Consider the following 24,463-nt stretch of genomic DNA (forward strand, 5'->3'; position numbering starts at 1 on the left):
CCGCGTGAACGTTTTTCAGCTCCAGGTGAACATTTCGTGAGCCCGCCCTATCCACACGGCGCCTGTGCGTCTTACGCCCATCAAGAGGTGAGTGGCAGTTCGTGGAGCCAGTGTTTTTCTATAAGCAGCCCTGCTACCTTTTCGACTAGCGGGTCGTCGTTTCTGTGCGTAATCAAATGGCGGGCATTGTACAACGCCATTGTTTGCGGCAACGGTAACATCAATCGGTCATTGACGATCCATTAATTGTGCTCCCGCAATACTGAGGCACTGAAAAATTGTGCTACCGCAATACTAGCAAAGTAAGCTATACATAGCTTACTTTGTTAGTGGTGTTGTGTTGTTGTGCAGTTCAGTTTTGATTTCAGTTCTGTTAGCCAGTCTGTTACGTCATGCATGACGTCAAAGAGCACGAATTAAAACGGCTGGTGCTGGCAAGGCCGCAGCATGTGATCGAAGACGCTCAGAGTCGTTGCTTCCTCTGGCATGGAGTGGCCGCTTTTGCTTACCTACGATACAACATATTTGGCGACGAGCTAAACCTTACAATGAGTTTTGTGGGACTTACGCCTCCGCCTGCGTTTCTGGAAACCCCTGGGCAGCCACCCATACCATGAAAACAGTGGAAGGAACTGTTTTCTACCTACGTGGAAGCGTGGAAGCATCGGGTGCCACCGAGTTTGCTGCGTCTCGGCGGAGAGCCATACTTCTGCATTCGTTTGCCGTCGAGGGCAACGTAAATTCCGCAACGCGTCGACGAACGAACCTGCTACTACTACCACGGTGCCAGTCCCAGGTCAGGGTACTATTTCTACAAGTCAAATTACAACGACAGAAGATGTGTTCCAAGCCGCACTGCACATTTGTGACCACCTGTTCTCAACCACGACGAACGTGTTTGTCGAACGCAACCACTTCAAAAGAGGATACAAAATCCAGGTGAGCCTATGGATGCCTACATTTCTAATTTACGTGAACTAGCAAAGCAATGTGAGTTTGAGGAACCTTCTGACATAGCTGTCCGCAACCATCTCATTTCCGGTATCGCATCAGAGGCTTCATGAACACTTCCTTTTCGAAGGTGCAACGCTGACCTTGGACAGGGAAATTACGATAGCAGAGCATTATGAAGCAACCTTCAAGAGCCTTCGAGAGTTCGGCGCAGCGGAGGAAGTGAAATACGTACGACATTCAGGTCAATTCGCGTGTCGGCCGCCTTCACCGCAAAAGTGTCAACAGACACAGCCGGCATCTGCACAGCGTCGTTGCTACCACTGCAGGTCTACTCGGCATTTAGCAAATTCGCCGAATTGCAAGGCCAAAAATAAGCAATGCTCAAAGTCCAGAAAAGTAGGCCACTTTCTTATTATGTGCCGCAGTTCGCAATTTAAACAGAGGGTGCGGGAAGTGCAAGAGGACACCGAGCAACACGTATCACGACTGCAAGAGGACGCCGTGCAGCGCGTATCGCAACTGCATCAGGATTCTGAGCATCGGGTGACGCTGCTACAAGCCTCGACCGGCGTTTCGCGCCGCAGTATTTACATCGAACTGCAAGTTGAAGGCGTTCCTGTGAACTTTTTAGTGGATACAGGGTCGTCAGTATCCATAATAATGGAGGACATTTACATGAAGCATTTTCAAGGTATGAAGGCATTGCGCTACCACCTGCTGTCGCTTTATTGGATTACACTAACAGCAAGATCACGGTGAAGGGCTGTTTTCCTGCTACCGTTGCTTACAAGCAGAGCACTGTCTCTGTTCACTTGTATGTTGTACATTAGGGAACCACAGTACTTGGATTGGATGCCATCAGCAGCCTGGACTTGCACATACATGGAGCTGAGTTGAAATGCCTGCAAACAAAAAGTGCAGTCTGATCTTCTACCTGTGGAATTTTGCAAGAAATTCAGCCACTTGTTCTCCGACGAGACAGGACTAGTAAAAGGTTTTGCCTATCACATCAACTGCAAGCTGGATGTGACTCCAGTGGCCGCTAAGCTACATTGACTTCCTCTGGCCCTTCGGTAATAAGTTTCTGTGCAAGTACAGCGGCTTGAGCAAGCAGGTATAATCGAGAAGATGGGTGCTTCTCAATGGATATCTCCAGTGGCAGTGGTCTGAAAGAAGAACGGCAGCATTCGGCTTTGTGTGGACCTCCGTGAGGCCAACAAAGCTATCATCATTGACGGATTCCCTCTTCCCCATAGTGATGACCTTCTACATCAATCAACTAGCAGAGGCAACACACTTTTCAAAAATTGACTTGGCATCAGCTTACTATCAACTAGAATTAACGACTGAAAGCCGTGATCTGACCACATTCGTTATTCACAGTGGCCTTTTTCGATTCCGTCGAGCATGCTTCGGCCTCGCCTCTGCACCAGCCGCTTTTCAGAAGATAATGATTTCAATCCTTAGGGGCTGCTGGGGCTACTTTGCTACATAGACGATATCGTCGTCTACGGTAAAACTGCGGCTGAGCACACTTCAAACCTTCATGACGTTCTTCAGCGCGTCTCAGCGGCTGGCCAGCAGCTTAACGACAAGTGCTTGTTCAATATGCAAGAACTGATATTCTTGGAACATGTCGTCAGCCACAACGGCTTGTCACCCATAAAATCTAAGGTTGAAGCTGTTGTTCATGCTCCAGCGCCCACGAACATCACAGAGCTACGTTCGTTCCTGGGACTTGTCACAGTGGCGTAGCCAGAATTTTGTTCGGGGGGGGCTAAGGTTGCAGCGCGGCCTCCTCCTTATAGAATTTGTCGAGGGATCAAATGTATGAATAATAACTGCATTGCCAATTTCATTGTATATTAGATGCTACAAACGAATTATTGAACGCTATGCACTGTCCATTAAAATATATATGTTTTTATAACAGGATATATTCGTATGCCCCAAAAATTGTGGCAGAAATAACTGATATCAATGCTTCCGTGTTTTTTTTTTGTCTAATTAATAAGTAAAGAAAACATCACATGAACTTTAGAACTATTGACCCCTTTCGCGGAGCAGTTTGTTTTAGAGAAACCAGATGGCACTCACGGCGGCGCGCCATACCTCTCAGCAACCGCGCACGAATACGAAACCATTACCGATTCTACCTTGCTTCTGTGCGATCAGCTGTCGGAAATGCAACTGAGTTTTCGCTAACACACTGTGCTCCAATCATGCTAGATTGAATATTGTGGATTGAAGACATGTGCAGTAGTCGGCTGCAAAAATAGTGACTGTTATGTTAAGGAATAGAATGAATCTATATGGCGAAGTTCGCGGACCGCTGCTGCAACTGTCCGAACGTGTTACCGGCACTTCATGATGTACGGCTTTCCTCGAGGATACAGAAATTTGCTCATCCGCCAGCCTTGTATCGCTAACCTACAAAGAAAGGGCTTCATCACCAGAACGTCGGCAACAGTGAGTACCACTCGTTAAACAATGATAAAGGGAGTAGCTCTGCTTCCTGTCATAGTAAGTTGCGCGCAGGTTATCTATACACATCTGTCCAAATGGCAGGAACACTTACGCCCACTCTATCGCCGACGTATCAAGAATAAGTGAATGGACGCACACTTGAATATATGCGCACTGTATACACACAATAAATGACGGACTACACCTATGGCGCACAAATGGTCGAAGCTGAATGTTTCGTGACGGTCCACAAGAGTAAGCAAGTTACTAGCTGTAATATATATTTGCTACAAGGTATTAGAATGTACAAAACAGCTACGTTAAGCCTTGTGCGCAGCAAGAACAAATCTATCGGATTCGGAACTGAGCACACCCGCGAGCGATTAGGAAGAAAATAATCAGATAGTGGCCGCACCGAGGAACTTCACTGAGTCAGAAACTGACAAGCCACTGCTTCAAAATATTTGCCGAATAAAGAACAAAGAGCAAAACACACTAATCCTGACTGAATTCATAATCGCAAAGCTTGGAATGCATATTTAGCCCCGCTTTTAGAAGAAGCACCATATAAACTGCCTGCGCCGTTTGGACATAGCTCAATCAGCTCCGAAAGTGCTTTTGCATGTTCTCTGAAGCTGTGATCAAAGCTTTGTGTCGTCCACCTAGTCACCGTCTATGAGGTCTCCGAAAACAGAGGTTTTCTAAGCCGCGCCGGCGTCATACACTTCCATTGTAAACAAGGAGGCAACAGAGGCAGTTGAGGCAAGCAATGGACGCGTCACCACGTGATCAAATATGGCAGCGCCCACGGGATCGCCGCGAAAAGGGTCAATATCAGTTCCAAACCAGCAAAGCAGTGCATACAGCTAGCTTATATGAAAAACGTAAAGGCCATGAAATGAATAAGTTGAGGACAAATATTTTGGTGAATCTTTGCCATTCAAGAACCTTGTTTACATTTTTCTACATATGCAACGGCCAGGAAGAAACCTCAATGACGCTATCCCTCGTTGCAATCGATTGCGCAGGAGCAGCTGTAATTCGTCGTGTATTGTATATATTAGAAATGCGAAGATAGAATGGAATATACAAATGCGAAGATACAACTCGCTAAAGGGCAAAAAAAGAGTCGCTGGAAACAAAGTTCACTGCTTGTATACACAAAACCTCGCAATGAGATATTTAAAAATACGTATGAGTCTCCAATAAATCTACGTATTTAAGCAAACGTCAGTGTATATAATGCGTCAAATACGACAAATAAACATGTTGCTCAGTCACAGATAGTAAACTTTGCGCACAGAAAGACAGATGATCCTGGCAAGAACATAACTATGATCGCAGAAATCGTGATATGTACTTGGGCCATGCAGCGGTCACGACAGTGCCATGTGGGTAGAATAATAGAGGAATAATGCATAAATCAGTACGAAAATGTGTAATTTAACTGCCTGCACAACGCCAACAATTATTCTGCACCCAAAATTAAAGGAGGGCCGGTATTCCTTCGTTTCAAAAAAAAAGGAAAAAAAAGGACAAACGAAGGCCACAGATGATGCAGTAAGTTGAACTACCCAATATCCGAGTGTTTTTGGCGAACGCCGCGTGGCCCGGGCTTTCAATGAGCAAGTCGGTCAAAATTGGTTATTGGTATCCTCGTAATTTTTGTATTCGCGTGATAATTGTGATCATGATGCTAACTGCTAGAATAAACGGCGAAAATTTTTGCGGTTTTAAAAGCTAATGAGCGGTCATACGTTTTCATAATTAAGAACTTATGGACCTGAAGGAACAGTGCTTTTTACTTGCATTGATTTTTGCTGCTTCGCTATCTAAAGGACAAACTTCTCTCGGCGGGAAAGTTGAGCGAAGTGGTCAATGACTTCGGACACGTTGATGCCTACGTCTCTGTGGGTGTATAGAAGCGCCAGCCTAACCATGCGTTCCACAGACATTGTAGAGCGCAAGTAGTTTTGTAGTAAACTCTCGTTAAAAAAAATATTCTCTCTGCGCTGGCAGCGGTCACTTGAAGGGTGACTAGAAGCTGCAGCAGTATTTAGACATTTACATAGAACCTGCTGTCGCAGTGGGAGATGGGCATCTATTCCAGTGCTAAAACCTAAAACACTCCCTCGATGTCGTTGGCATACTTGTTTAGGTACCTTGCAGAAACAGTAGGCTGTTCGATTCCAGCGATGTCCGTCCTTTCGTCAGGAAGTATGGAGAAGCAGCCTGCTTTTGAATCTAAGCTTTCTTTGATAATGTCACCACAAATTTCTATAATTTGGTTTTGTGCGTCTGGGCTTAAATACGAGGCAATACTGGGGCAACTTTCCAAATGGTTCTTCAGATATGTATCTCCACAATCAGCTCGCACGCGAAGAAGCACTCTGAAAATGCGTGTATTTTCAGCTGGGGCATTGCTTAAATCCATAGGGCCCCTGTCCCTGTGGCCACGGAGAGCCAGACCTTGTCGGCCGCAAAAAAAAAAAAATCCTCAATATTAGGCCGTTCACTTTCTTCTGTTTTCTCATTTACTTTGCCTGCCCTGGTCCAGCTGATCAATCACATTGGGCACGCTTCCTGAAAATGTTTGGAGAAAATTATCAGCTGCTAGCTGACAGTCACGGTGATATTTAGTATTTTCGTGTGTGTGGGAGATTGCGAGCGCGCGCTTCCATTTATGGAACGACTTGGACACGAGCGTTCCAGTGCGCGCATGTTGGCCCAAGTTTATAAGAACATTAACCCCGTAAAGTTCTAGAATTGAAAATCTTTGAAAGCATGCCTTTGGAAATGTCAGCGCACCTTTCGCGTCAAAAGTTTATGAGAACTTTATACCCATGAAGTTCGTAATTGAAATCCATGTGCTCCGTATATTCCGCGGCCGCTGCGAGATGCCGCAACTCGCCCGCTCGCTATCGAAAAGCCGTTGAAAGTTTGTGCTCGGATGGGGCTCCTTGCGTTACGTGACTCCAGGTGCAAGGGCATTGTCACGAAATCCAGCCCGAGTTCGCAATGTTCGTGCCGAAATGTCTTTTCGAGCGTGAAAAGGACATTGCAGACAAAATCCAGAATGATTGCCGGCGTCGGTGGTAGTTTTGGTCTGCGGTGCATGCCAGCACGAAAAAATTTCGGGGGGGGGCTGAAGCCCCATCAGCCCCCCCCCTGGCTACGCGCCTGACTTGTCAGTTATTATGCCAAGTTCATTCCCCATTTTGCTGACATCGTAGAGCCTCTTCGCCCGTTACTTTGTCAAGGAGCTTCTTTTTTCTGGGACGACAAGGCTGCGCAAAGCTTCCATGCGGTGAAGCAACTAGTCGCAACATGTTCAGCCCCTCCCTACTTCCGGTAGTGAAGACTACGGTCTGGGAGCAGTGCTACAACAAAGGTACGGAAATGATCTCTGAGCCATTGCCTTCGCGTCTCGAACACTGTCGCAAACGGAGCGCAAGTACTCAGTAGGAGAAAAGGAGGCGCTCGCATGCGTATGGGCGTGTGAACACTGGCATGTTTTTCTGTGGGGAAGGAAGTTCGAGCTACAAGCTGACCATCAGACTCTGGTTACTCTCCTCTCATCCCGGGGCACAGGTAGCCGATCTACTCGAATTGCAAGATGGTAAGCACGTCTTCTGTACTCCAATTTTGAGGTGGCGGATGCACTATAACGATTGCCCCTGTCAAACGTACAAGAACAAGAGGAAGAAGTTGTGTCACTTGTTTCCACCTCCATCACAAAGGCACAACTTCAGGAAGCTGTTCAATCCAACTTGCTGCTACAGCAGGTGATGCCTTACGTCACAACTAGGTGGCCGGCGAAATGCAGTCTTCAGGTCGAGTTGCGGCCATTTTTCTACGTGCGGGATGAGCTGGCAGTTATGGACAACCTTCTATTGATGGATGAGTGCCTGGTCATACCAGTTGCATTGACAGCAACGCTCGTGGAGACGGCGCATGAAGGTCACCAAGGAATTGTGCACACAAAGCAGAGGCTTTGCAACCAGTATTGGCGGCCAGGACTCGACAAACAAGTAGAGCAAGAAATCTCGTCTTGCAGTGTCTGTCAAGCGGCAGATAAGTCAGCGAAGCCGCGGTAACACCACAGAAACCCATTCCGTTACCTGAGCATGCTTGGCAGAAACTAGCACTGGACATTGTCGGTCCTTTTACAGGGGATAAGGAGAGCTGCAACTTTACAACGCTAGTTGACCTTTATTCAAAGTGGCCCGAGGTATCCTTTGTTTCAAGTGTGACATCTAATACTGTCATCGAGTTTTTGAGAGCAGTCTTCAGCAGAGAGGGGTACCCGGATGAGATATTAGCAGATCATGGATCGCAACTGAAGTCCACCCTTTATGAGAATTTTCTTCGAAAGCACGGAATTAAGCGCTCCTGCTCATCGATTTACCATCCTCAAAGTAACGGACAGGTGGAACGTTTCAATAGGGTCTTGAAAGACTACGTGCAGCTTGCAGTTTTGGAACATCGGCCTATTGAGACAGCAGTATTGGAGTACCTTGCTGTTTATTGCAGCACCCCACATGCAACAACGGGCGTTCCACCAGCTATACTCTTGCATGGCCACACTCCATGCACCATATTGGACATAGTGGGCTTATCCCCAAGCCCAGCTTTTTTCTACAAGCCAGCACCAGAAATTGTCCAGTTACAGAAGAGGGTGAGAGATAAACAAATGAGCAGCAAGGAGTATACAGATCAAAAGAGAGGGGCGAAGGTGCCAACGTTCCGTACGGGTGACTTCGTGAGGGTGAAAAATCCTCATGTTCCCAGGAAAGGCGATTTGTCCGACGGCGAACCCCTGAAGATAGTGGGTAAAAAAGGAAGTAGTGCTTTTACCCTGGAAGACAACACATGGAATGCTGCGAGACTCTCTAAAGTACCTTACACAGGTCATCAAAGGCGCTCAACGTTCAAAACAACAGCTCCTGTGGTTGGTGATTGGTATGCCAGCATTGATGTTGTTTCCAAGCCTCAAACTATGCCAGCCGAGCACCCTGACCTTCCCGACACCACAGAATGTACAGAGCAAGCAGAGAACGAGAGAAGGGGAGAGCAGCATCATGTAGAGTCTCCATCGACATCCCGGGGTGCTGCAGCACAGTCAGAGCCTAGATCTAGAGTTCGCCGACCTCCAGCATGGCTGAGAGACTGTGACCTCTTAGACTGTCTGTGTGAAGTGTTCGTTTCTTTTTGTTTTTTTAAGGGAAGGTGTATGTTGTGTTGTTGTGCAGTTCAGTTTCGATTTCGGTTCTGTTAGCCAGTCTGTTACGTCATGCATGACATCAAAGAGCATGAATAAAAACGGCTGGTGCTGGCAAGGCAGCAGCATGTGATCGGAGACGCTCGGAGTCATTGCTTCCTCTGGCATGGAGTGGCCCCTTTTACTTACCTACGATACAAGTGGTATGTAGATAAATGCAGCAGGCCTGCTGCATGGCTAGGGCAAATTTGGAGGAATTTCCCTATTATGTTAATTTATTATCAACATGGACGTCCTGTGGATGTCCTAAATCCACAAACAAATGTCCCACAAACGTCCTTTGGGTGACTTCTAACACAATATGTCCCAGAAGTGTCCCACATCCTGGCAAAAACGTGCTTAGGACGTACTCGGGATGATGCAATAAGAAATATCCATATTTAAGCACCTCTTGGACGTCCCACTATCCCATAAGGACAATCATGGAACGTTCCTAGGATCGGCAATTCGCTGCATGGGACAATCTAATTGATCCACAGGATTTTTACGTATGTCCTAGGGACGTTCGAATGTCCTGTTTCAGACATATGTTCAACATCTGTAGAATGTTGGTGGTCTAAGGGGTGATGAAGTCGAAGAGCATTCTTCATCTATTACTACAAACTGTTCTCTGTTAGTTAAATAAGCCTCGATCCAATTGATCATTTGTTCATCGATACCAAACTCATGCAGTTTGTGTAAAAGTTTCACATGACACACTCTGTCAAAGGCCTTGGACAGATCTATCGTAATACAGTCGAATCTTAATAATTCGAACTCAAAGGGGCCCGAAAATTTGTTCGAATTAAAAGAAGGACTTATTTCGAGGTATTCGTGCACGATGTACGAACGGTGCGAGTCATGAAATGCGGTGCACAAGCACGTAGTGAGCGAGGGCCACGAAACTGCCCAGGCAGGCCAACGCTCGCTTCTTGATAACCGCAGAAAATGAAACTTCAGAAAGCAGGCGGCGCTGTACGACGACGGGCGCGCAGAGACCGTCGAAGGTGAGGAAGGAGGGCGGCAGAGAAGCGCATTTGGCCTTGGCAATGCCGTCACTTCGGTGGCTCCCCTCGCCCTCCCTCTCAACTCCCTCGTAGCTCTCTCACCTTCGACTCCGTGCGCACATCTCCGTGTGCGCCCGCCGCCGTGCTGGCGCCAGCTTATTTTAGCCGCCCCCTGAAGTTTCGTTTTCTGCCGTTATCGAGAAGCGAGCGTTTGCGGGCGTGGCAGTTTCGTTGGCCCGACTGTGCCTCCGCCGCTGCTTCCCTCTGCGCTGCTGCCGCAGCGTGCAAGGTCAACATGTGACTAGAAAACAGAGAAGGGTTCACTGCCATTTTATCCGTGTGGCTGAGACGTCGGCACTATTGTGTGCTAGAATACGGTTGTCTAGAACACTCTAGTCGGCACGTACACGCTTGTTCCGGCGCGATGCAGAAACGGCGACCTTGCAATTTGAGAGGGTGAAATTTCCGCCGCGGTTTTTTTTTTTTCGTCACCGTTCCTTCGCGCGCGGCATTGAGGGGTCTCTCCTGAGCTTTTGCTCTATGGCGGTGTCGGAGCAATGCCGGTCGGAGGCGCCGCCGCGTGATTTGCCGCGCTGCTAAGAGCATTGCCGGTGCGCGGTATGTTCGAAATAAGCGCGTTCGAATTCGCTTGCTTCACGTTGACGTTGAACGAAAGCACGTTTTAGGGGCGAAGCTCCTTATAGCGGCACTCGTTCGTCCCCGTCGTAGTAGGTAGCCACGTCTAGTTTTATGAATTGCTCAATAGATCGCGTTGTGTGTCCCTATATGTATGTATACCCATATATACATATATATGTATATGTATAGTATAACCGGAAGCCGACTTCCGCTTCCGGTTCCACTTCCGGTTCCGCTTCCGGTTCCGGAAGCCAGCTTCCGGCTTCCGGAGAACGCTTCCGGCGTTTTAGGGGCGAAGCTCCTTATAGCGGCACCCATTCGTCCCCGTCGTAGTGTGTAACCAGTCTTAACGCTAGTACCAGATGTCGGTATAAACTAAACGTATTGTTCAAAACGGCGTTGATTTATGAAATAAACCAACGAAACACGCCAGATGTTTTCTAAAGCAAAACGAAAAGACGCCAGATGTTTCTAAAGCAAAACGAAAAGACGCCAGCTGCTTAACGAAAGACGCCAGAGGTTTGTAGTTGACGATGCTCGTTGCCGTCGGCGTGTGCTCGTATGGATAAGTATCCTTATCCATACGAGCACACACCGACCTACCGAAGACGCGGCAGAAAAGGCATATCGTCAGAACCTCAAGCAACGCTACGAAGAAATGCATGCCGCTTTGGAAAGGGGATCCTTTCTCTCGATCGAACAGTTCCTTGCCACATTTAACGTCAACTCGGACGCACAGTACATGGAGATTCTACGAGCGGGGTTTACGCGCCCTTGCGTCCTACACCGGCGCACCCACACACACAACGAAAAGACGCCAGCTGCTTAACGAAAGACGCCAGAGGTTTGTAGTTGACGATGCTCGTTGCCGTCGGTGTGTGCTCGTATGGATAAGGATGCCGAAAGGCGGGCGCGCAGGGCAGCGGCGGAGCACGCGCTCGCAGACAGGACCCTGAAGTGAGAGCCCGCGAGGCAGAAGCGCGCCGGGAAGCTGCGCGACGTCGCCGCCAAGATCCTGCTGTACGTGAACAAGAAGCCGCAGCAGCAAGGCAGCGTCGGCAAGATCCTTCCGTACGGGAACAAGAAGCTGCAGCGGCACGTCAGCGTCGGCAAGATCCTTCCGTACGTGAAGCGGCACGTCAGCGTCGCGAAGCACATCTTGAAAATGTTCGACAACGGGAAGCGGCGAGGAAGCGCGCATATCGCCAGGCGAACCCAGAGGTGAGAGAACGCGAGGCGTCTGCAAAGCGTGCCAAGAAAGAACACGAAGGTGCAGACGCCCGGTTCAATAGAGATTTCCTCAAAATCACCTTTGGCCATAGCTGTAACGTGTGCGATAGACTCTGGTTCTCCAACAACCTAATCACGATATCGTCGATCAGAAACGAAGAGTCTCGCAATAATGCCATCGCCACGTTGCAGCGCGCGTTTCCCGCCGCAACCGCCGAGGATTACAAGGTTTGCTCGAACTGTAAAGATTCTCTGACGGGCGGCAAGGTACCTTTGATGAGCGTTTCAAATGGTTACAAGTATCAACCGAAACCAAACTTGCCTCTCCTAAATCCAGTAGAAGAACGCCTCATCGCACCTCGTCTACCCTTCATGAGTATCCGAAGATTGACGCATGGAAGCGGCCAATACGGCATCAAGGGGCAAGTAGTCAACGTGCCCATAAACGTTCCCAACACGGTTCAATCCCTGCCTCGTGACATTCCGGACGACGCGGCAATCGACGTTCATCTCAAGCGCCGGCTCGTGTCCAAACCGTCATACAAGAAAGGCCTTGTTACTAAAAGCAACATACACGCCTGGCTTAAATACCTTGAAAACACTCCCCTGTACAAGTACTTCAACATCAAAATCGACTGGAACCGTCTCGGCAAATTCAACGACAATACCGGCAGAGCAGACGGCAACGTGGAATGTGATGTCGACGAGATTGAGCAGGCGCCGGAGGTTACCGATCTCGACGACCCCATGCAAGCAACGATCGCTCTCAATACAATGTCGCATTCCATGATCTTTGACGACGGCGCCAGCGGCGTCATCGTCGCCAACAACAACTGCGACGGCGTGGCGGCGGAAAATTCCGCGGCGCTATCCGCCGCGCGAAAGGCGGCAGCAAGGGCACTCGACGGTCTGATACGAGGCACGCACAGTTTACACGTAGCACCGGGTGAAGGGCAAGTTCCCATTTCTCTACTCTTTGACATGTACGCCGAAGAGCTGTCGTTTCCCCAGATATACCTCGGCCACCCGCGAATAATCAAATCCGACCGAGCAACAGCGTTCATGAAGGCAAGCAGTGAGATCCGACGTGCCGATCGAAGAGGAGTGCGTCCCGACCACGTCCTTTACATGGCTATGAAAGTGATGCGTCACAACGTTGCCGACAAGACAATGGCGTTCCGAACAAACTCCATCACTAACGCCATAACTCGTCAGCAACTCGAAAATTCCGAATTCATGGACGAAATCATCAACCGGGATCTCGGTTTCATGAGGGGGGTACCGAACACTGTACAGTACTGGCAAGACCGAAAGAAGGAACTCTTTGCAATGATCCGGCGACTCGGCAAGCCTCACGCGTTTCTCACTCTCTCCGCCTCCGAACTGCACTGGGACAGGCTCCTGGATACTTTGGAGCGGTTACGAGTGGGACCGCAAGGCGTTGCTCGTGTCGTGCAAGAGTTGAATTGCATGGAACGCGTCGAGCTAGTAAACAACGACCCCGTCGCGTGTGCAATTTACACCCATGGAATCTTTGACGTAATTCTCAACATACTCAAAGACAAGCGATGTTCACCGTTCAAGCCTTACGTTGTGGTAGACTTCTTCAAGCGGGTCGAATTCCAACAACGAGGAAGTGCCCACATTCATACCATTCTGTGGTTAGAGAACGCCCCGCAAGAAGAAGTCTGCGGCGACATGCCTCGCACGCTGGACATGGTCGACGCGTTACTAACGCTCGATACCGACCTCCTGAAGAGACCCAGAACTCAACTACACGCGCACACCCACACTTGCTATAAGCGTGGCCGTACCAAGTGCCGTTTCGGTGCCCCCTTCATGCCAAGTAAGGAAACGAGAATCGTAGTTCCCTTTCCTCCTACCGAAGACGCGGCAGAAAAGGCATATCGTCAGAACCTCAAGCAACGCTACGAAGAAATGCATGCCGCTTTGGAAAGGGGATCCTTTCTCTCGATCGAAGAGTTCCTTGCCACATTTAACGTAAACTCGGACGCAGAGTACATGGAGATTCTACGAGCGGGGTTTACGCGCCCTTGCGTCCTACACCGGCGCACACCCGCACAAAAGATGGTCAACCCCTTCAACCCTTAGATTGCCAAAGTGCTAGACTCAAACATGGACCTACAAGTTATACTAGACCACTACGCCTGTGCCACGTACGTTGTGGACTACGTAAACAAGGCCGACCGCTGAATGTCAAATCTCCACAAGGCAGTCATGCAAATCATTGAAGAAAAGCCGCAAATGGACTACGCCGCCATCATACGTTCGCTAGGCGTAACGATGCTCAAGGGAGTCGAAATGTCTGCGCAAGAGGCAGCTTGGTTTCTCCTAAGACAACCCATGTCCGAAAAGAGCCGTGAGGTCGTCTATATACCCACGTGCTACCCGGAAGAACGCGTGCGAGTACGCAAGACCAACGAGGAGTTGGCGAACGTCAGTGCTGCCTCGACGGACGTATGGAAACTAAACATTGTTCAATAGTACGAGGCGAGGCCGGCAAAAATGAAAGGCGTCTGTCTTGCGGACTTTGCCAGCAAGTACAAGCGCGACTACAGTCCTCGTAAGCAGCCGGTAATCATTCGGTACCGTAACTACAGTGCCACGGACCGGCCTGACGATTACATGAGAGAGCAGGTGCTGCTCTACGTACCTTTCCGTAACGAGGCTATAGACGTGCTCGACAACAACAAATACGTCCAGACTTACGAAGCCAACAAAGACCTCATTGCCGCCAAACATCGAGAATACAATGTCGCTGACGACGACGACATCGTAGCTCAATTGATCGAAGAGTACTGGCGTCAACGAGAAGAAGAGGCCGCCGCAACTGCCGCAACTGCCGCCGCAACTGCCGCCGCGGATGGGGCCGCGGATAGAGCCGCAGTTTCCACCGCCATGCCTAACGCCGAAGAAGACGCCGACCTCTTACCCAGCGAAGAGTTAATGTCTGCCGTCAAGGAATCTAGTCCCTGCGCCGCCGTCCGCAAAAGGCAAGGAGTAATGGACGGGGAGGAATACGCCAGGCTCATGGGAATGAGCAATGCCGAGCAGTACGAGTTGATACGAGAAATCATCCACCGACAGACGACGCCCGGTGCACCTCCCTTACGAGTCTTCCTAACGGGGCCTGCGGGTTGCGGTAAGACGTTCGTCTTGAAGGTCGTAATGGACGTGTACAACCGTTACAACGACCCGACGCCTTACAACGCGTACGTCGTCTGTGCGAGTACTGGAAAGGCTGCCGTTGCCGTTGGAGGAACCACCGTACACTCTGCTTTCAAGCTAACACGTAACAAGAGGGACGGAGGGTTACGAGACAGCGAACTCAACACATTCCAAGTTGCCTTCCGGAACGTGAAATGTGTCATCATTGACGAAATTAGTATGCCGTCTGCAGACACTTTAAATGCCATAGATTGTAGACTGAAACAGATCACTCAGCGACTGACGGAACTTTTCGGAGGACTCGACATCGTAATGTGTGGGGACTTACGTCAACTGCCTCCGGTACGTGCGAACGAAGTCTACAAGCGATGTAGAGAAAGCGGAGGTCTCATGGGAACCACTGTCAAATGGCACTACCTCGAATACTTTCCATTGGTACAAGTCGTCCGGCAGGCCGATGCCTCCTTCTCTGCTCTTCTTACGAAGATCGGAGATGGCAAGGCACTGCTGGACGACGAAGTCAAATTGCTAGAAAGTCGGTTCGTCACCGAGGAGGAGGCTTTGACGCAGGCACCATCTGCCATACGAATCTTCTACTTGAACGAGGAGGTCAATAAATTTAATACGTCCGTTGCACAGCGAGCAGCACGAGATATCGTTACGCTGCGCTCGGAAGACGTGTACCTGGGGTATGCCAACCAAGACGCGTTACGTAAAGCAATGGCAAAGGTAGAGAAAATGTCGCACACCGAGTTTGCCAACCTCCCTCACGAAATTCTCATTGTCATAGACAAACCATACATGATCACCACCAACATCGACGTCCTCGACGGTCTCGTGAACGAAGCCGTAGGCATTCTCAAGGTGTGCGAGAAAAGTCCGGGTAGTGACTTTCAGAGACGCCTGTGGTTGCACTTTGCCGATGTGGAGACGACCGGTAGGCTTACTCGTCTGCGATCCAAGCACGCCGTTAACGAAGCCAAACGAAGCGGGCACGTCTTCGATAACGCCTGGGTTCCCATAGAACCTCGAGTTACGACACTCACTTTGGATCGTAAAACCGGCGTCTCTTGCAAGAGAAAGCAATTCCCATTAGTACAAGCTAGTGCAATCACTGTACATAAATCACAAGGCGCCACCTACGCATCCATTGTCTACGAATACAGTAAGACACACCCACAGAAATTAGTTTACGTCGCGCTCACCAGGTGCATGAGTATAAATAACCTCTACCTCACGAACGCAAAAGGAGACCACAAGTTCTACCACAAGGCGAGCAACGAGGACAGGGCCATGGCAAACGAATTCCAGCGGCTCGATCAGCACCGGCTACCTACCGTCACGCAGCGGTACCGTCAAGCCCTGAAAGAAGACGTCGATCACGTCAACGAGTTCACGTTTGCCCTCCTCAATGTCCGTTCTCTCAATGCGCATATGGACGATGTGGAACGGGATCCCATCCTAACCGAAGTCGACATGCTCTGCTTTACCGAGACCTGGAACGCCAAACGACCCTACATCAAGGGCTATGCACCAGTCGTATGCATGCATGACTCGGTACGACCTGCCGGTGGTGTTGCAGTTTACGTAAAGCAAGCCGAAGAGGCCCGGAACATTGAACTAGCACTCTTCACGGAGAGCGACGATGGAGAAAGTGCTGCAATCGACTATGGTGGCATCACCGTCTTGACAATGTACCTGGCACCAAATGTTTCCATCGAAGACGTCAAATGGATCATCGATCAAGACATGCGTATATACGACAAGTCGAAACCTTTCATGCTCGTCGGTGACTTCAACGTTGACATTACAGACCCCAACAAACAATGCTTGATGCATCACATGTCAGAAAAGTACGGACTCAAATGCATCTCCTTTGAAAACCCCAACCCAACCACCATCAGAGGCACCTGCATCGACATCGTGTTTGCCAACTTTCATCTGCAACCAGTGCAAGAACCACTTAGCTTACATTTCACCGACCACAAAGCGGTCATAATGAAAGGACAACGGAAACCAGCAATAAAAGTTTGATAAAACATTTAATCAATCGTTTCACGTCAATTTTATCGGGCGAATTAACGGAAGAACTTTCACGGTTTTACCGATGATTACTTCCAGGAGCTTCGCCCAATCTCATCATCATTCACCTCGTGGATCTGCTGTACTTTTTCATGATAGTCTCGCTGTGCAACAATTGTGCTCAGTGTTGACGTTGCGAGGCCTAGCTCCTTAGCCAAATCCGTCCGCTTCCTCTTGGGATCCTCATCGACCTTTCGAAGAATGTCTAATTTCTCTTTAAAGGAGAGTGCTTTCCGCTTGCGAGACATAGCTCGCTGCGACTAGGCAAAATGGCGCAAACACGAAGAACGTGGCCCGAAGCGCAGCAGCCACTCCATCTGACGGCTCGCAGAAAAGGAGGAGAAGTACAAAAGCACCAAAAGCGCCACCGCTTCAAACTCTTCGCGCCCAGTCGCGGAGTCCGCGCTGTCCGGCGCTGCGCCTCCGCACCAAAAGAGAAGGAGAGAAAGCGCGTGACTGCGCGCTGTTCTCTTTCGCGGCCATTGATGGGGCGGCGTTTATTCGTATCAACCGACGCAGGCTGAAAATCGATTCGTAACAATCGATCTCTAGCACGTTGTAAAGTAATTGGGCTCGGCCGGGACCACAGAAAAATTCGTATCATCCGGAAATTCGTATTAGCCGTGATCGTATCATCGAGCTTTTACTGTATATGCTCTAATATTCTTCATGCAGAACATGTGATAGATATAGGGCGATAATTGCAAGAAAAAGCAATTGAGATTGCCGACAAGCTGGGCATCGACAGTTTTTCTGCGTCAAACGGATGGATCGACCGCTTCAAAAGCAGGCATGGAATACGCTACCGGACGGCCAACGGAGAGGCTGCAAGCGTCGACACAGCGACCATTGACACCTGGAAAGAGACCGTGGCGTCCGTTATCAGCGGCTACGCACCCAGGGATATCTTTAATGCCGATGAAGCAGGCCTTTTCTTCAAGGTGCAGCCATCCAAGACACTGAGCCTAAAAGGTGAGGCTTGCCACGGAGGAAAATGCAGCAAGGAACGCTTAACAGTGCTGCTGTGCTGCAACTCGGATGGCTCCGAATTGATGAAACCCTGGGTTATCGGCAAATTTCGGAACCCACGCTGCTTTAAGAATATTCGCCACCTGCCCAGCCGCTACAGGAACAATAGCAAGGCCTGGATGACATGCTCGCTTTTTGAAGAGTTTTTGGCTTATATGGACTCGGAAGATGGGCTGCCAGGACAGAAAAATAATTCTTTTTCTCGACAACTGCTTCACGCATCCGAATGACACCAAGTCGCTACGAAATATCAAGGTGGTTTTTCTCCCCGCCAACACCACAAGTTACCTTCAGCACTTGGACGCTGGCATAATCAAAAACATAAAGTACTTCTACCAGAAATGCATTGTAAAGCGATCTCTGGCAATGCTGCGTGGCAAGCAGCTGACAGGCATCACAATCATAGATGCCATGCACTATTTAGCTTCGGCGTGGAGTGCGGTTCAACACTACTTCGGGCAGTGCTTCAGCACGCGTGCAGACGGCACCGAAGAAGCCGTTGGAGATGAAGCCTTCGCCGACTGCGACGAACTCTGCACAGCGATGCAAACTGTTGGTGACGGAATCGCGTACAGTGATTATGTTTCTATTGATGACGCCGTTGTCACCTCCAAGGTTTTATCTGTGGACAAAATCGTGGCCGAGTGTACCGATGTGTGCAGCAGTGAAGACAAAGTTGAGGAGGAGGGGAAAGGGAGCAGCTGCCGGATCCAACCTCCTCATCGGCCGTAACGGCACTAGATTTGCTCAGAAGGTGCGTGAGCTGAAGCGATGATGTCGAGTGCCACACGGCACTGCAGCTTCTCGAAAAACGCCTCGTGCTGCTGGGGCGTAAGAAAATGTGCCAGGCAACACTTCACAATTTTTTCAAGCACTAGCACTGAAATAAAATTGTGTGCCGATCACCACTGCTCTCATTTTTCAATTTTTCCCTTTTCTCGGCTCTTACGTTTCCTGGCTCTTACGTTTTTTTTTACGGTCCCGTGAAAAACGTAACAGCGAGGTTCTACTGTACTACACTTCTCAAATTAATAACTCTCGTCGGTCATGGCACAATGCTTCATCACACTGGAGGCTGCAATTGCCTTTTCCTTCATCCCGAAGGTCCATCTATATGCCAATTGCCGTCTGATGAAGATGGCGATATTACTGATGAGGAGCACGTGAACGAAAATGACTTTTCTGAAGTTGTTCCCGATGATGTTTGCGGGCACGTGGAAGTTACGCAGTGCTGCGATGAAGACGTGGATTCACCTACTGCATGTTCAAGTCCTGAGCCACGACGAAAGAAACAAGCGCTGAGGCAGTCGACTACTAGAAAAGGGCGCAAATCTTCAAATAAGGGTGGAAAAACAAAAACCCCAAAGCGCTCCCTTAGCGCAGTATGGGGTGACCATGCTAAGTTGAACAAAACTTCCCAGACAGAACCCTCCATTGTTGCTACGAAGCCTTTCCTGAGCTAGCGAACATGAGCCCATTTATGCTGTTCCGCAAAATTAATTCTCCGGAATATCTTGGTTCACTGGCTGAATGTCACATGTAAGAGGTCGCCCGTGGCGAGAAAAGACGACGACGAAGTTCGCGGAGTGTTTCGAACGGCGGGAGCGCTCGAGGCACGCGAACCGAGGCGTAATCCGCGAGGGAGAAGCGACGGAACAGCATTATCGACGTGGCTTTTGAGCTGGAAGGTCGCCTCGTCAGCCATGCTCTGACAACGGGAGAGCGGAGGACCCGACCACGAAGTCGTGAGGCTGGCAAGGCCCAGGTGCAGCTGTAGTCGTCGGAGACGTCCGGACGAAGCTCCTGGGACCGGCCACTGCTGCTCACAGTGGTTCCGGTCTTCTTCTCTAGAATCCCTCTTCCTCGGCCAAGCCCGTTCAACCGATAATCACCGGGGCACCAGGCCGCCTCGCAGATCGTCGGAGGGCGAAGAACACTTCATTAGGCAAGTGACACGTCAGCGGCGGCTACCGGAGCTCCAGCTACGCACTCGGCCAGGTCAACGGAACCGCGAGTCGTCGGCAATTTACGGCATCAGCGACAACCCGAACAAACAAGATGCAAGGCCTAACCCGGCGAGTGACACGTCAGCGGCGGCTACCAGAGCTCCAGCCACGTACTCGGCCAGGTCGATGGAACCGCGAGGCGTCGGCACTTACGGCACCCACAAAGCTTCGGATGAGATCGACGTGGACTCAACAGGAACTTCGAACCGCCGGTCTGTAAGAACCCGCACTTCCATATTGAGACGCAATTAGGCCGGGGCCAGGGTGGTCAGACTTTGTCGAGTCAGGGCTAGGACTGACTTAGAGACACTAAGGCGGAGTTAGGCTCCGTGACCGAGGTAGTGCTTTTGATCGCTTTGTATTTAGTCAGAGGTTTATGTTTTCTATTGAGTATTTTTGGTTGAGTTATGGTTTGAGTTTTGTGTGCCGCGTGCTTTTATCGTCCTTGTACATATTAAATCTTTGTTTGCTGTGCTGCCAGTCGTCTCTCCTCCATCGAGAGTAGCGCATGTACACAACTCTCCGGCTCCCAAGCGAGTAGAAGGTGACACTGAACTGACTGCAAGGTACGCGTTCCAAAACGGGGAGGAGGTGGACGTCACAGGAGCAGACATAGGTCAGTTTTTCGATCTCTAACTTTTCAACAGATATCACTCCGTTCCATCTGAGGAGTCATATTGGATCACCGCAGAAGACCTCTGTGTGCCTCTAGCCGCGACAGTGATGGCCCGAAATAGGTTCTGGCAGCTGAAAAGGTTTTTTCATGTTGTGGACAACACTCAGTTGAAAGCAGGCGAGAAGATGGGCAAGATTCAGCCATTTTACGACGAAATCTCAAAATGTTTCCACCAGTTTCGAGTGTTCCACGAAAGCCTCAGGATCGACGAGTCCATGGTGCCCTATTATGGCCACCACTCGTGCAAAATGTCCATTCGCGGTAAACCTATTCGATTTGGGTATAAGATATGGATGATGTGCTCTTCGAATGGGTAACCCTATGCAATGGAAATATATTGCGGGAGAAACGAGAAGGACGAGAAGGCGCCTCTCGGGCTGAGGGTTTTTGGCAATAAGGCATCTGTCGTGCCCGCCCCTGAACAGCACGAAGTCTACTTTCACAACTTTTTCACTTCACACGGTCTCCTGACGAAACTGGTTGACCAGGGAATTCGAGCGACAGGGACTGTACGAGATACAAGAACCGGTGGTTGGCTGCTGAAGAGCTTGAAAGCCGTCAGGAGAGAGGAAAGAGGATCTTTCCACTACAAGTGTCACGGGGCGGTCCACACATGCAGGTAGAATGACCATACAGTTGTCACAATTTCCTCAAACCACCTCGGCCATGAGCCTCTTGGAAGTGCAAAACGCCAGTCTCAGTTCACGTTGCACCGCCTTCCACAGCAGTTTGTGTCACCGCAGCGCTGTCGGATATTTACTGCAAAGACGCCAAGACGACTGCAGCCGCTGAGCAGTGCTAGGATTACCAGCAGTGTTGAGTGTGGGCACTCAACACCACGTCGTTACTACTAAATGCTTACACATCATTCAGATACTGTGTACTAGAAGGGGAAGTGTGCCATGCGCGGCGCGTTACAATGGAGGCGAGGGGGCCCCCGCTACCCCCGCAGCGAGGAAGCAGCTTTGGTACAGCTTGGGGGCGCTAGGGGCGCTGCGAGCCAGAGGAGCGTGTGTGTTAGCACGTGTTGCATTGCCAGCTTGTGCTGTTTACGCGTGACCTGTGCCTCGTCGCCGGTACTTCTCGCCACATTGTACTGTAGTTGAGTGAAGAAGTGGCGGTGGTCTCTGCGCTTGTCTACGAGAATGAAAAAAAAAATGACAGGGAGACGGCGGGACAAGCGAGACGGCTTCTGTTTTGTGCCAAATTGTAACAGCGGCTATCGCTCGTGTAAGGAGGCGCGCTCCTTGTTTCGGGTGCCGCTTGAAGCTGATCGCCGGGAAGAATGGTCACGGAACATCAAGAGAGGTGATCGAGTCCTCGACGAGAGCAGCATTGTTTGTGAGCGGCACTTCGTAACAAGGTTCATATAGCAAACTTTTCAGACGACAATCAACGGTAAGATCATTGAGATCCCCCGAGATCGACCACTCTTATCAAAGGATGCCATTCCAACTATTTTCCCGGATGCTCCCAAGTATTTTTCAACGTCGCTGCCGAAAAAACGGAAGGATCACAAACTTAGCGATCAGGTTCTCCCCAAACCGAAGCGAAGACGAGAGAGCAACACATTGTCAGAAGTTGCATCTAACGACGTTGACCGAGAAAGTTCAGTTGATAATATTCCTGAACAGGAATGTCAAAGATTATCGAACGATGTTGGCCGAGACAGTGCAATTGATAAAGCTCCTGAACATGAATGCCAAGGACTGTCATTTTCAAAGCTCACCATTCCAAGTGCGTGGTCGGAAATTTTCCGGCCGTGTGTTGGGGACTCATTTCTTTATGCTGCGTTAGAAGCCGACGCTGTCGAGCATAGCAAGGTAGCATTGAAGAGACTCATTCAGATTAAGAAGCAAGCTGGTGAAAGTGCTGCAACCGCCGAAGAAAAAGGTGGTGCAAAGAGGAACTCGTAGCACGAGAGGAGGCAGAGTTACTGATCAACAATGTAAGCAAGTTGACTTTGTGCCCTGGCGTGGGATTGGAGCCTTTAGCTCGCAAATGCCCGTCGGTTAATGGGATGTTCTTTTTGAAGAACTGCACGCTTGTCGTAGCAGATGACCTCGGTGCTTGTGTTCACTGTAAATATCAGAGAAAGCTGATACTCAACCAGCTTTCCAGAAAACGCCGTCAGAAGGTATCTGCGAAACAAAGTCCTCGTAATATACAGCGTAACCTACGGAGAACGAAAGCCAAGCTTAGCAATGCAAGAATTAGCTTGAGGCATATGAAAGCAAAAAATTAGCAGTTATCTGAAGAAGCGGTAGCTGAAAGAATTAGAGGCCTTCCTGAGAAGCAGCGAGCAGCTGTCAAGGCGTGTTTTGAAGCAGCACAGAGAAAGTCAAGAAAAGGAATGAGGTATGAAAATGAATGGCTTCTTGAGTGCGTGCTGATGTGCATGCGAAGCCCTAAGCTGTACGAACACATGAGAAAGCACGACATTCTGGCTTTACCAGGCGGCACTTGTCTAAAAAGGGCAATACAGCACTTCCAGAGCGACTTTGGTTTTAACCCAAGTGTTTTCAAAGGTCTTCAAGAAAAAACTAAGGACATGGACGAGCACAGTCGACATGGCATGATAGTATTCGACGAAATGAAGCTGTCTGAACACATTGATGTCAAGCCTTCTGGTAAGTGTGAACCAGTGGCGCACCGACGGGGGGGGGGGATTCGGGGGTTGTAACACCCCCCGAGGCCGACTTAACCCCCCCCCCTTTTGTTTAACCCCTTTTCTTTCCTTGCGCATTTGAGTACTGCAACTAAGATGTAAGACGCGCAATCGTCTGCACACTCGCAAAAAGCGCATTTTCTTGACAATTTCCCGTGAAGGAATCGAAATTAGTGCTGTTTAGATGGTATTGGCAAACTGTCAACCCCCCCCCTGGCAGAGATTCTGGGTGCGCTACTTGGTGTGAACAGTTAAACTGTTTCATTATTTTTAATTGAATGGCCCGTGTGTTTCACCGTATGTGCTGTTTCTGAGTGTTCATTCATCTCGACTTGCATCTTTACCTCTTTCAGGCTCCATAGAAGGATTTGTTGATCCTGGGTCAATTCGAGACTGAAGTCTCCGAAAAAGAGCTTGCAGATCATGGGCTAGTCATAGTATTTCAGCCTTTCACAGGTATGGAGTTCGGTAAAAGCTCGAGCATGAGGGCTCTCTTAAAATTTGCCGTATCGAGCCATAGTGTTATTGCTTCTTGTGGATTATGTTGCGAAATGTATAATAGTATAACAATCATGCTTCTCTTTTTCAGGTAAATGGATGTAAATTCTTGGCATATTTGCGGCCAAGAGCAACGTAAAAGCCAACATTCTTGCAAAGGTCTTCCTCGAGTCTACGTTACTCTGTGAAAATGCGGGGCTGCATGTTGACGGAGTGACTTATGATGGTGCAAGTTGTAACCGTAGTATGTGGAGGATTTTTGGCGTACAAGGTAAGATTCGCTGACTTTCAAGTAGGGTGCTTGCTTGTCATGAAAAGTACTAAATATTTTTTATCTACTTCTGGTTTTGATACCCCACTGTACAGTTAAATCATTCCCTCCTTTTAAGCTCCGTGAATCACACTCTTTCCAATTTTATCTTGAAATACAGGATCTGCCTCAAGCACCAAGTCCAAGTGCACTCATCCTGTGGATGACACCCGCGCCCTGCATTTTTTTGACTTCCCGCACCTGCTTAAGAATGTTAGAAATGCTTTTCTAGACACTGGGTTTAACACCCCCGCGGGACGAGTCCATGCTGATTACATCAAGGAAGCATGGAAATTAGATAATGAAAGTGTAACCTTGAAAGTTATGCCACATGTTAGCAGGCTGCATCTTTTTCCCAACGGTTTTGAGAAACAAAGAGTAGGGCCAGTACTCCTCCTTTTTAGTGATGAGGTACTTAAAGGACTGTTTTTCTACCGAAAACAAATTGA

At 49.3% G+C, this 24,463-nt stretch overlaps 1 protein-coding gene across 1 annotated transcript in view; it reads right to left on the reverse strand.

The window, feature by feature from the left end:
• Positions 1 to 1,301: 1,301 nt before the first annotated feature.
• Positions 1,302 to 24,463, reverse strand: part of LOC119465120 (ufm1-specific protease 1) — a 67,335-nt gene continuing 44,173 nt past the window's right edge. Inside the window, exon 5 of the mRNA XM_037725918.2 lies at positions 1,302 to 1,856. Within this exon, the coding sequence (XP_037581846.1) occupies positions 1,813 to 1,856 (44 nt within the window). The 3' untranslated portion in view covers positions 1,302 to 1,812. The remainder of the gene's footprint in view (positions 1,857 to 24,463) is intronic.

Source organism: Dermacentor silvarum, chromosome 9, assembly GCF_013339745.2.
Source record: "Dermacentor silvarum isolate Dsil-2018 chromosome 9, BIME_Dsil_1.4, whole genome shotgun sequence".
Lineage (NCBI taxonomy): Eukaryota > Metazoa > Arthropoda > Arachnida > Ixodida > Ixodidae > Dermacentor > Dermacentor silvarum.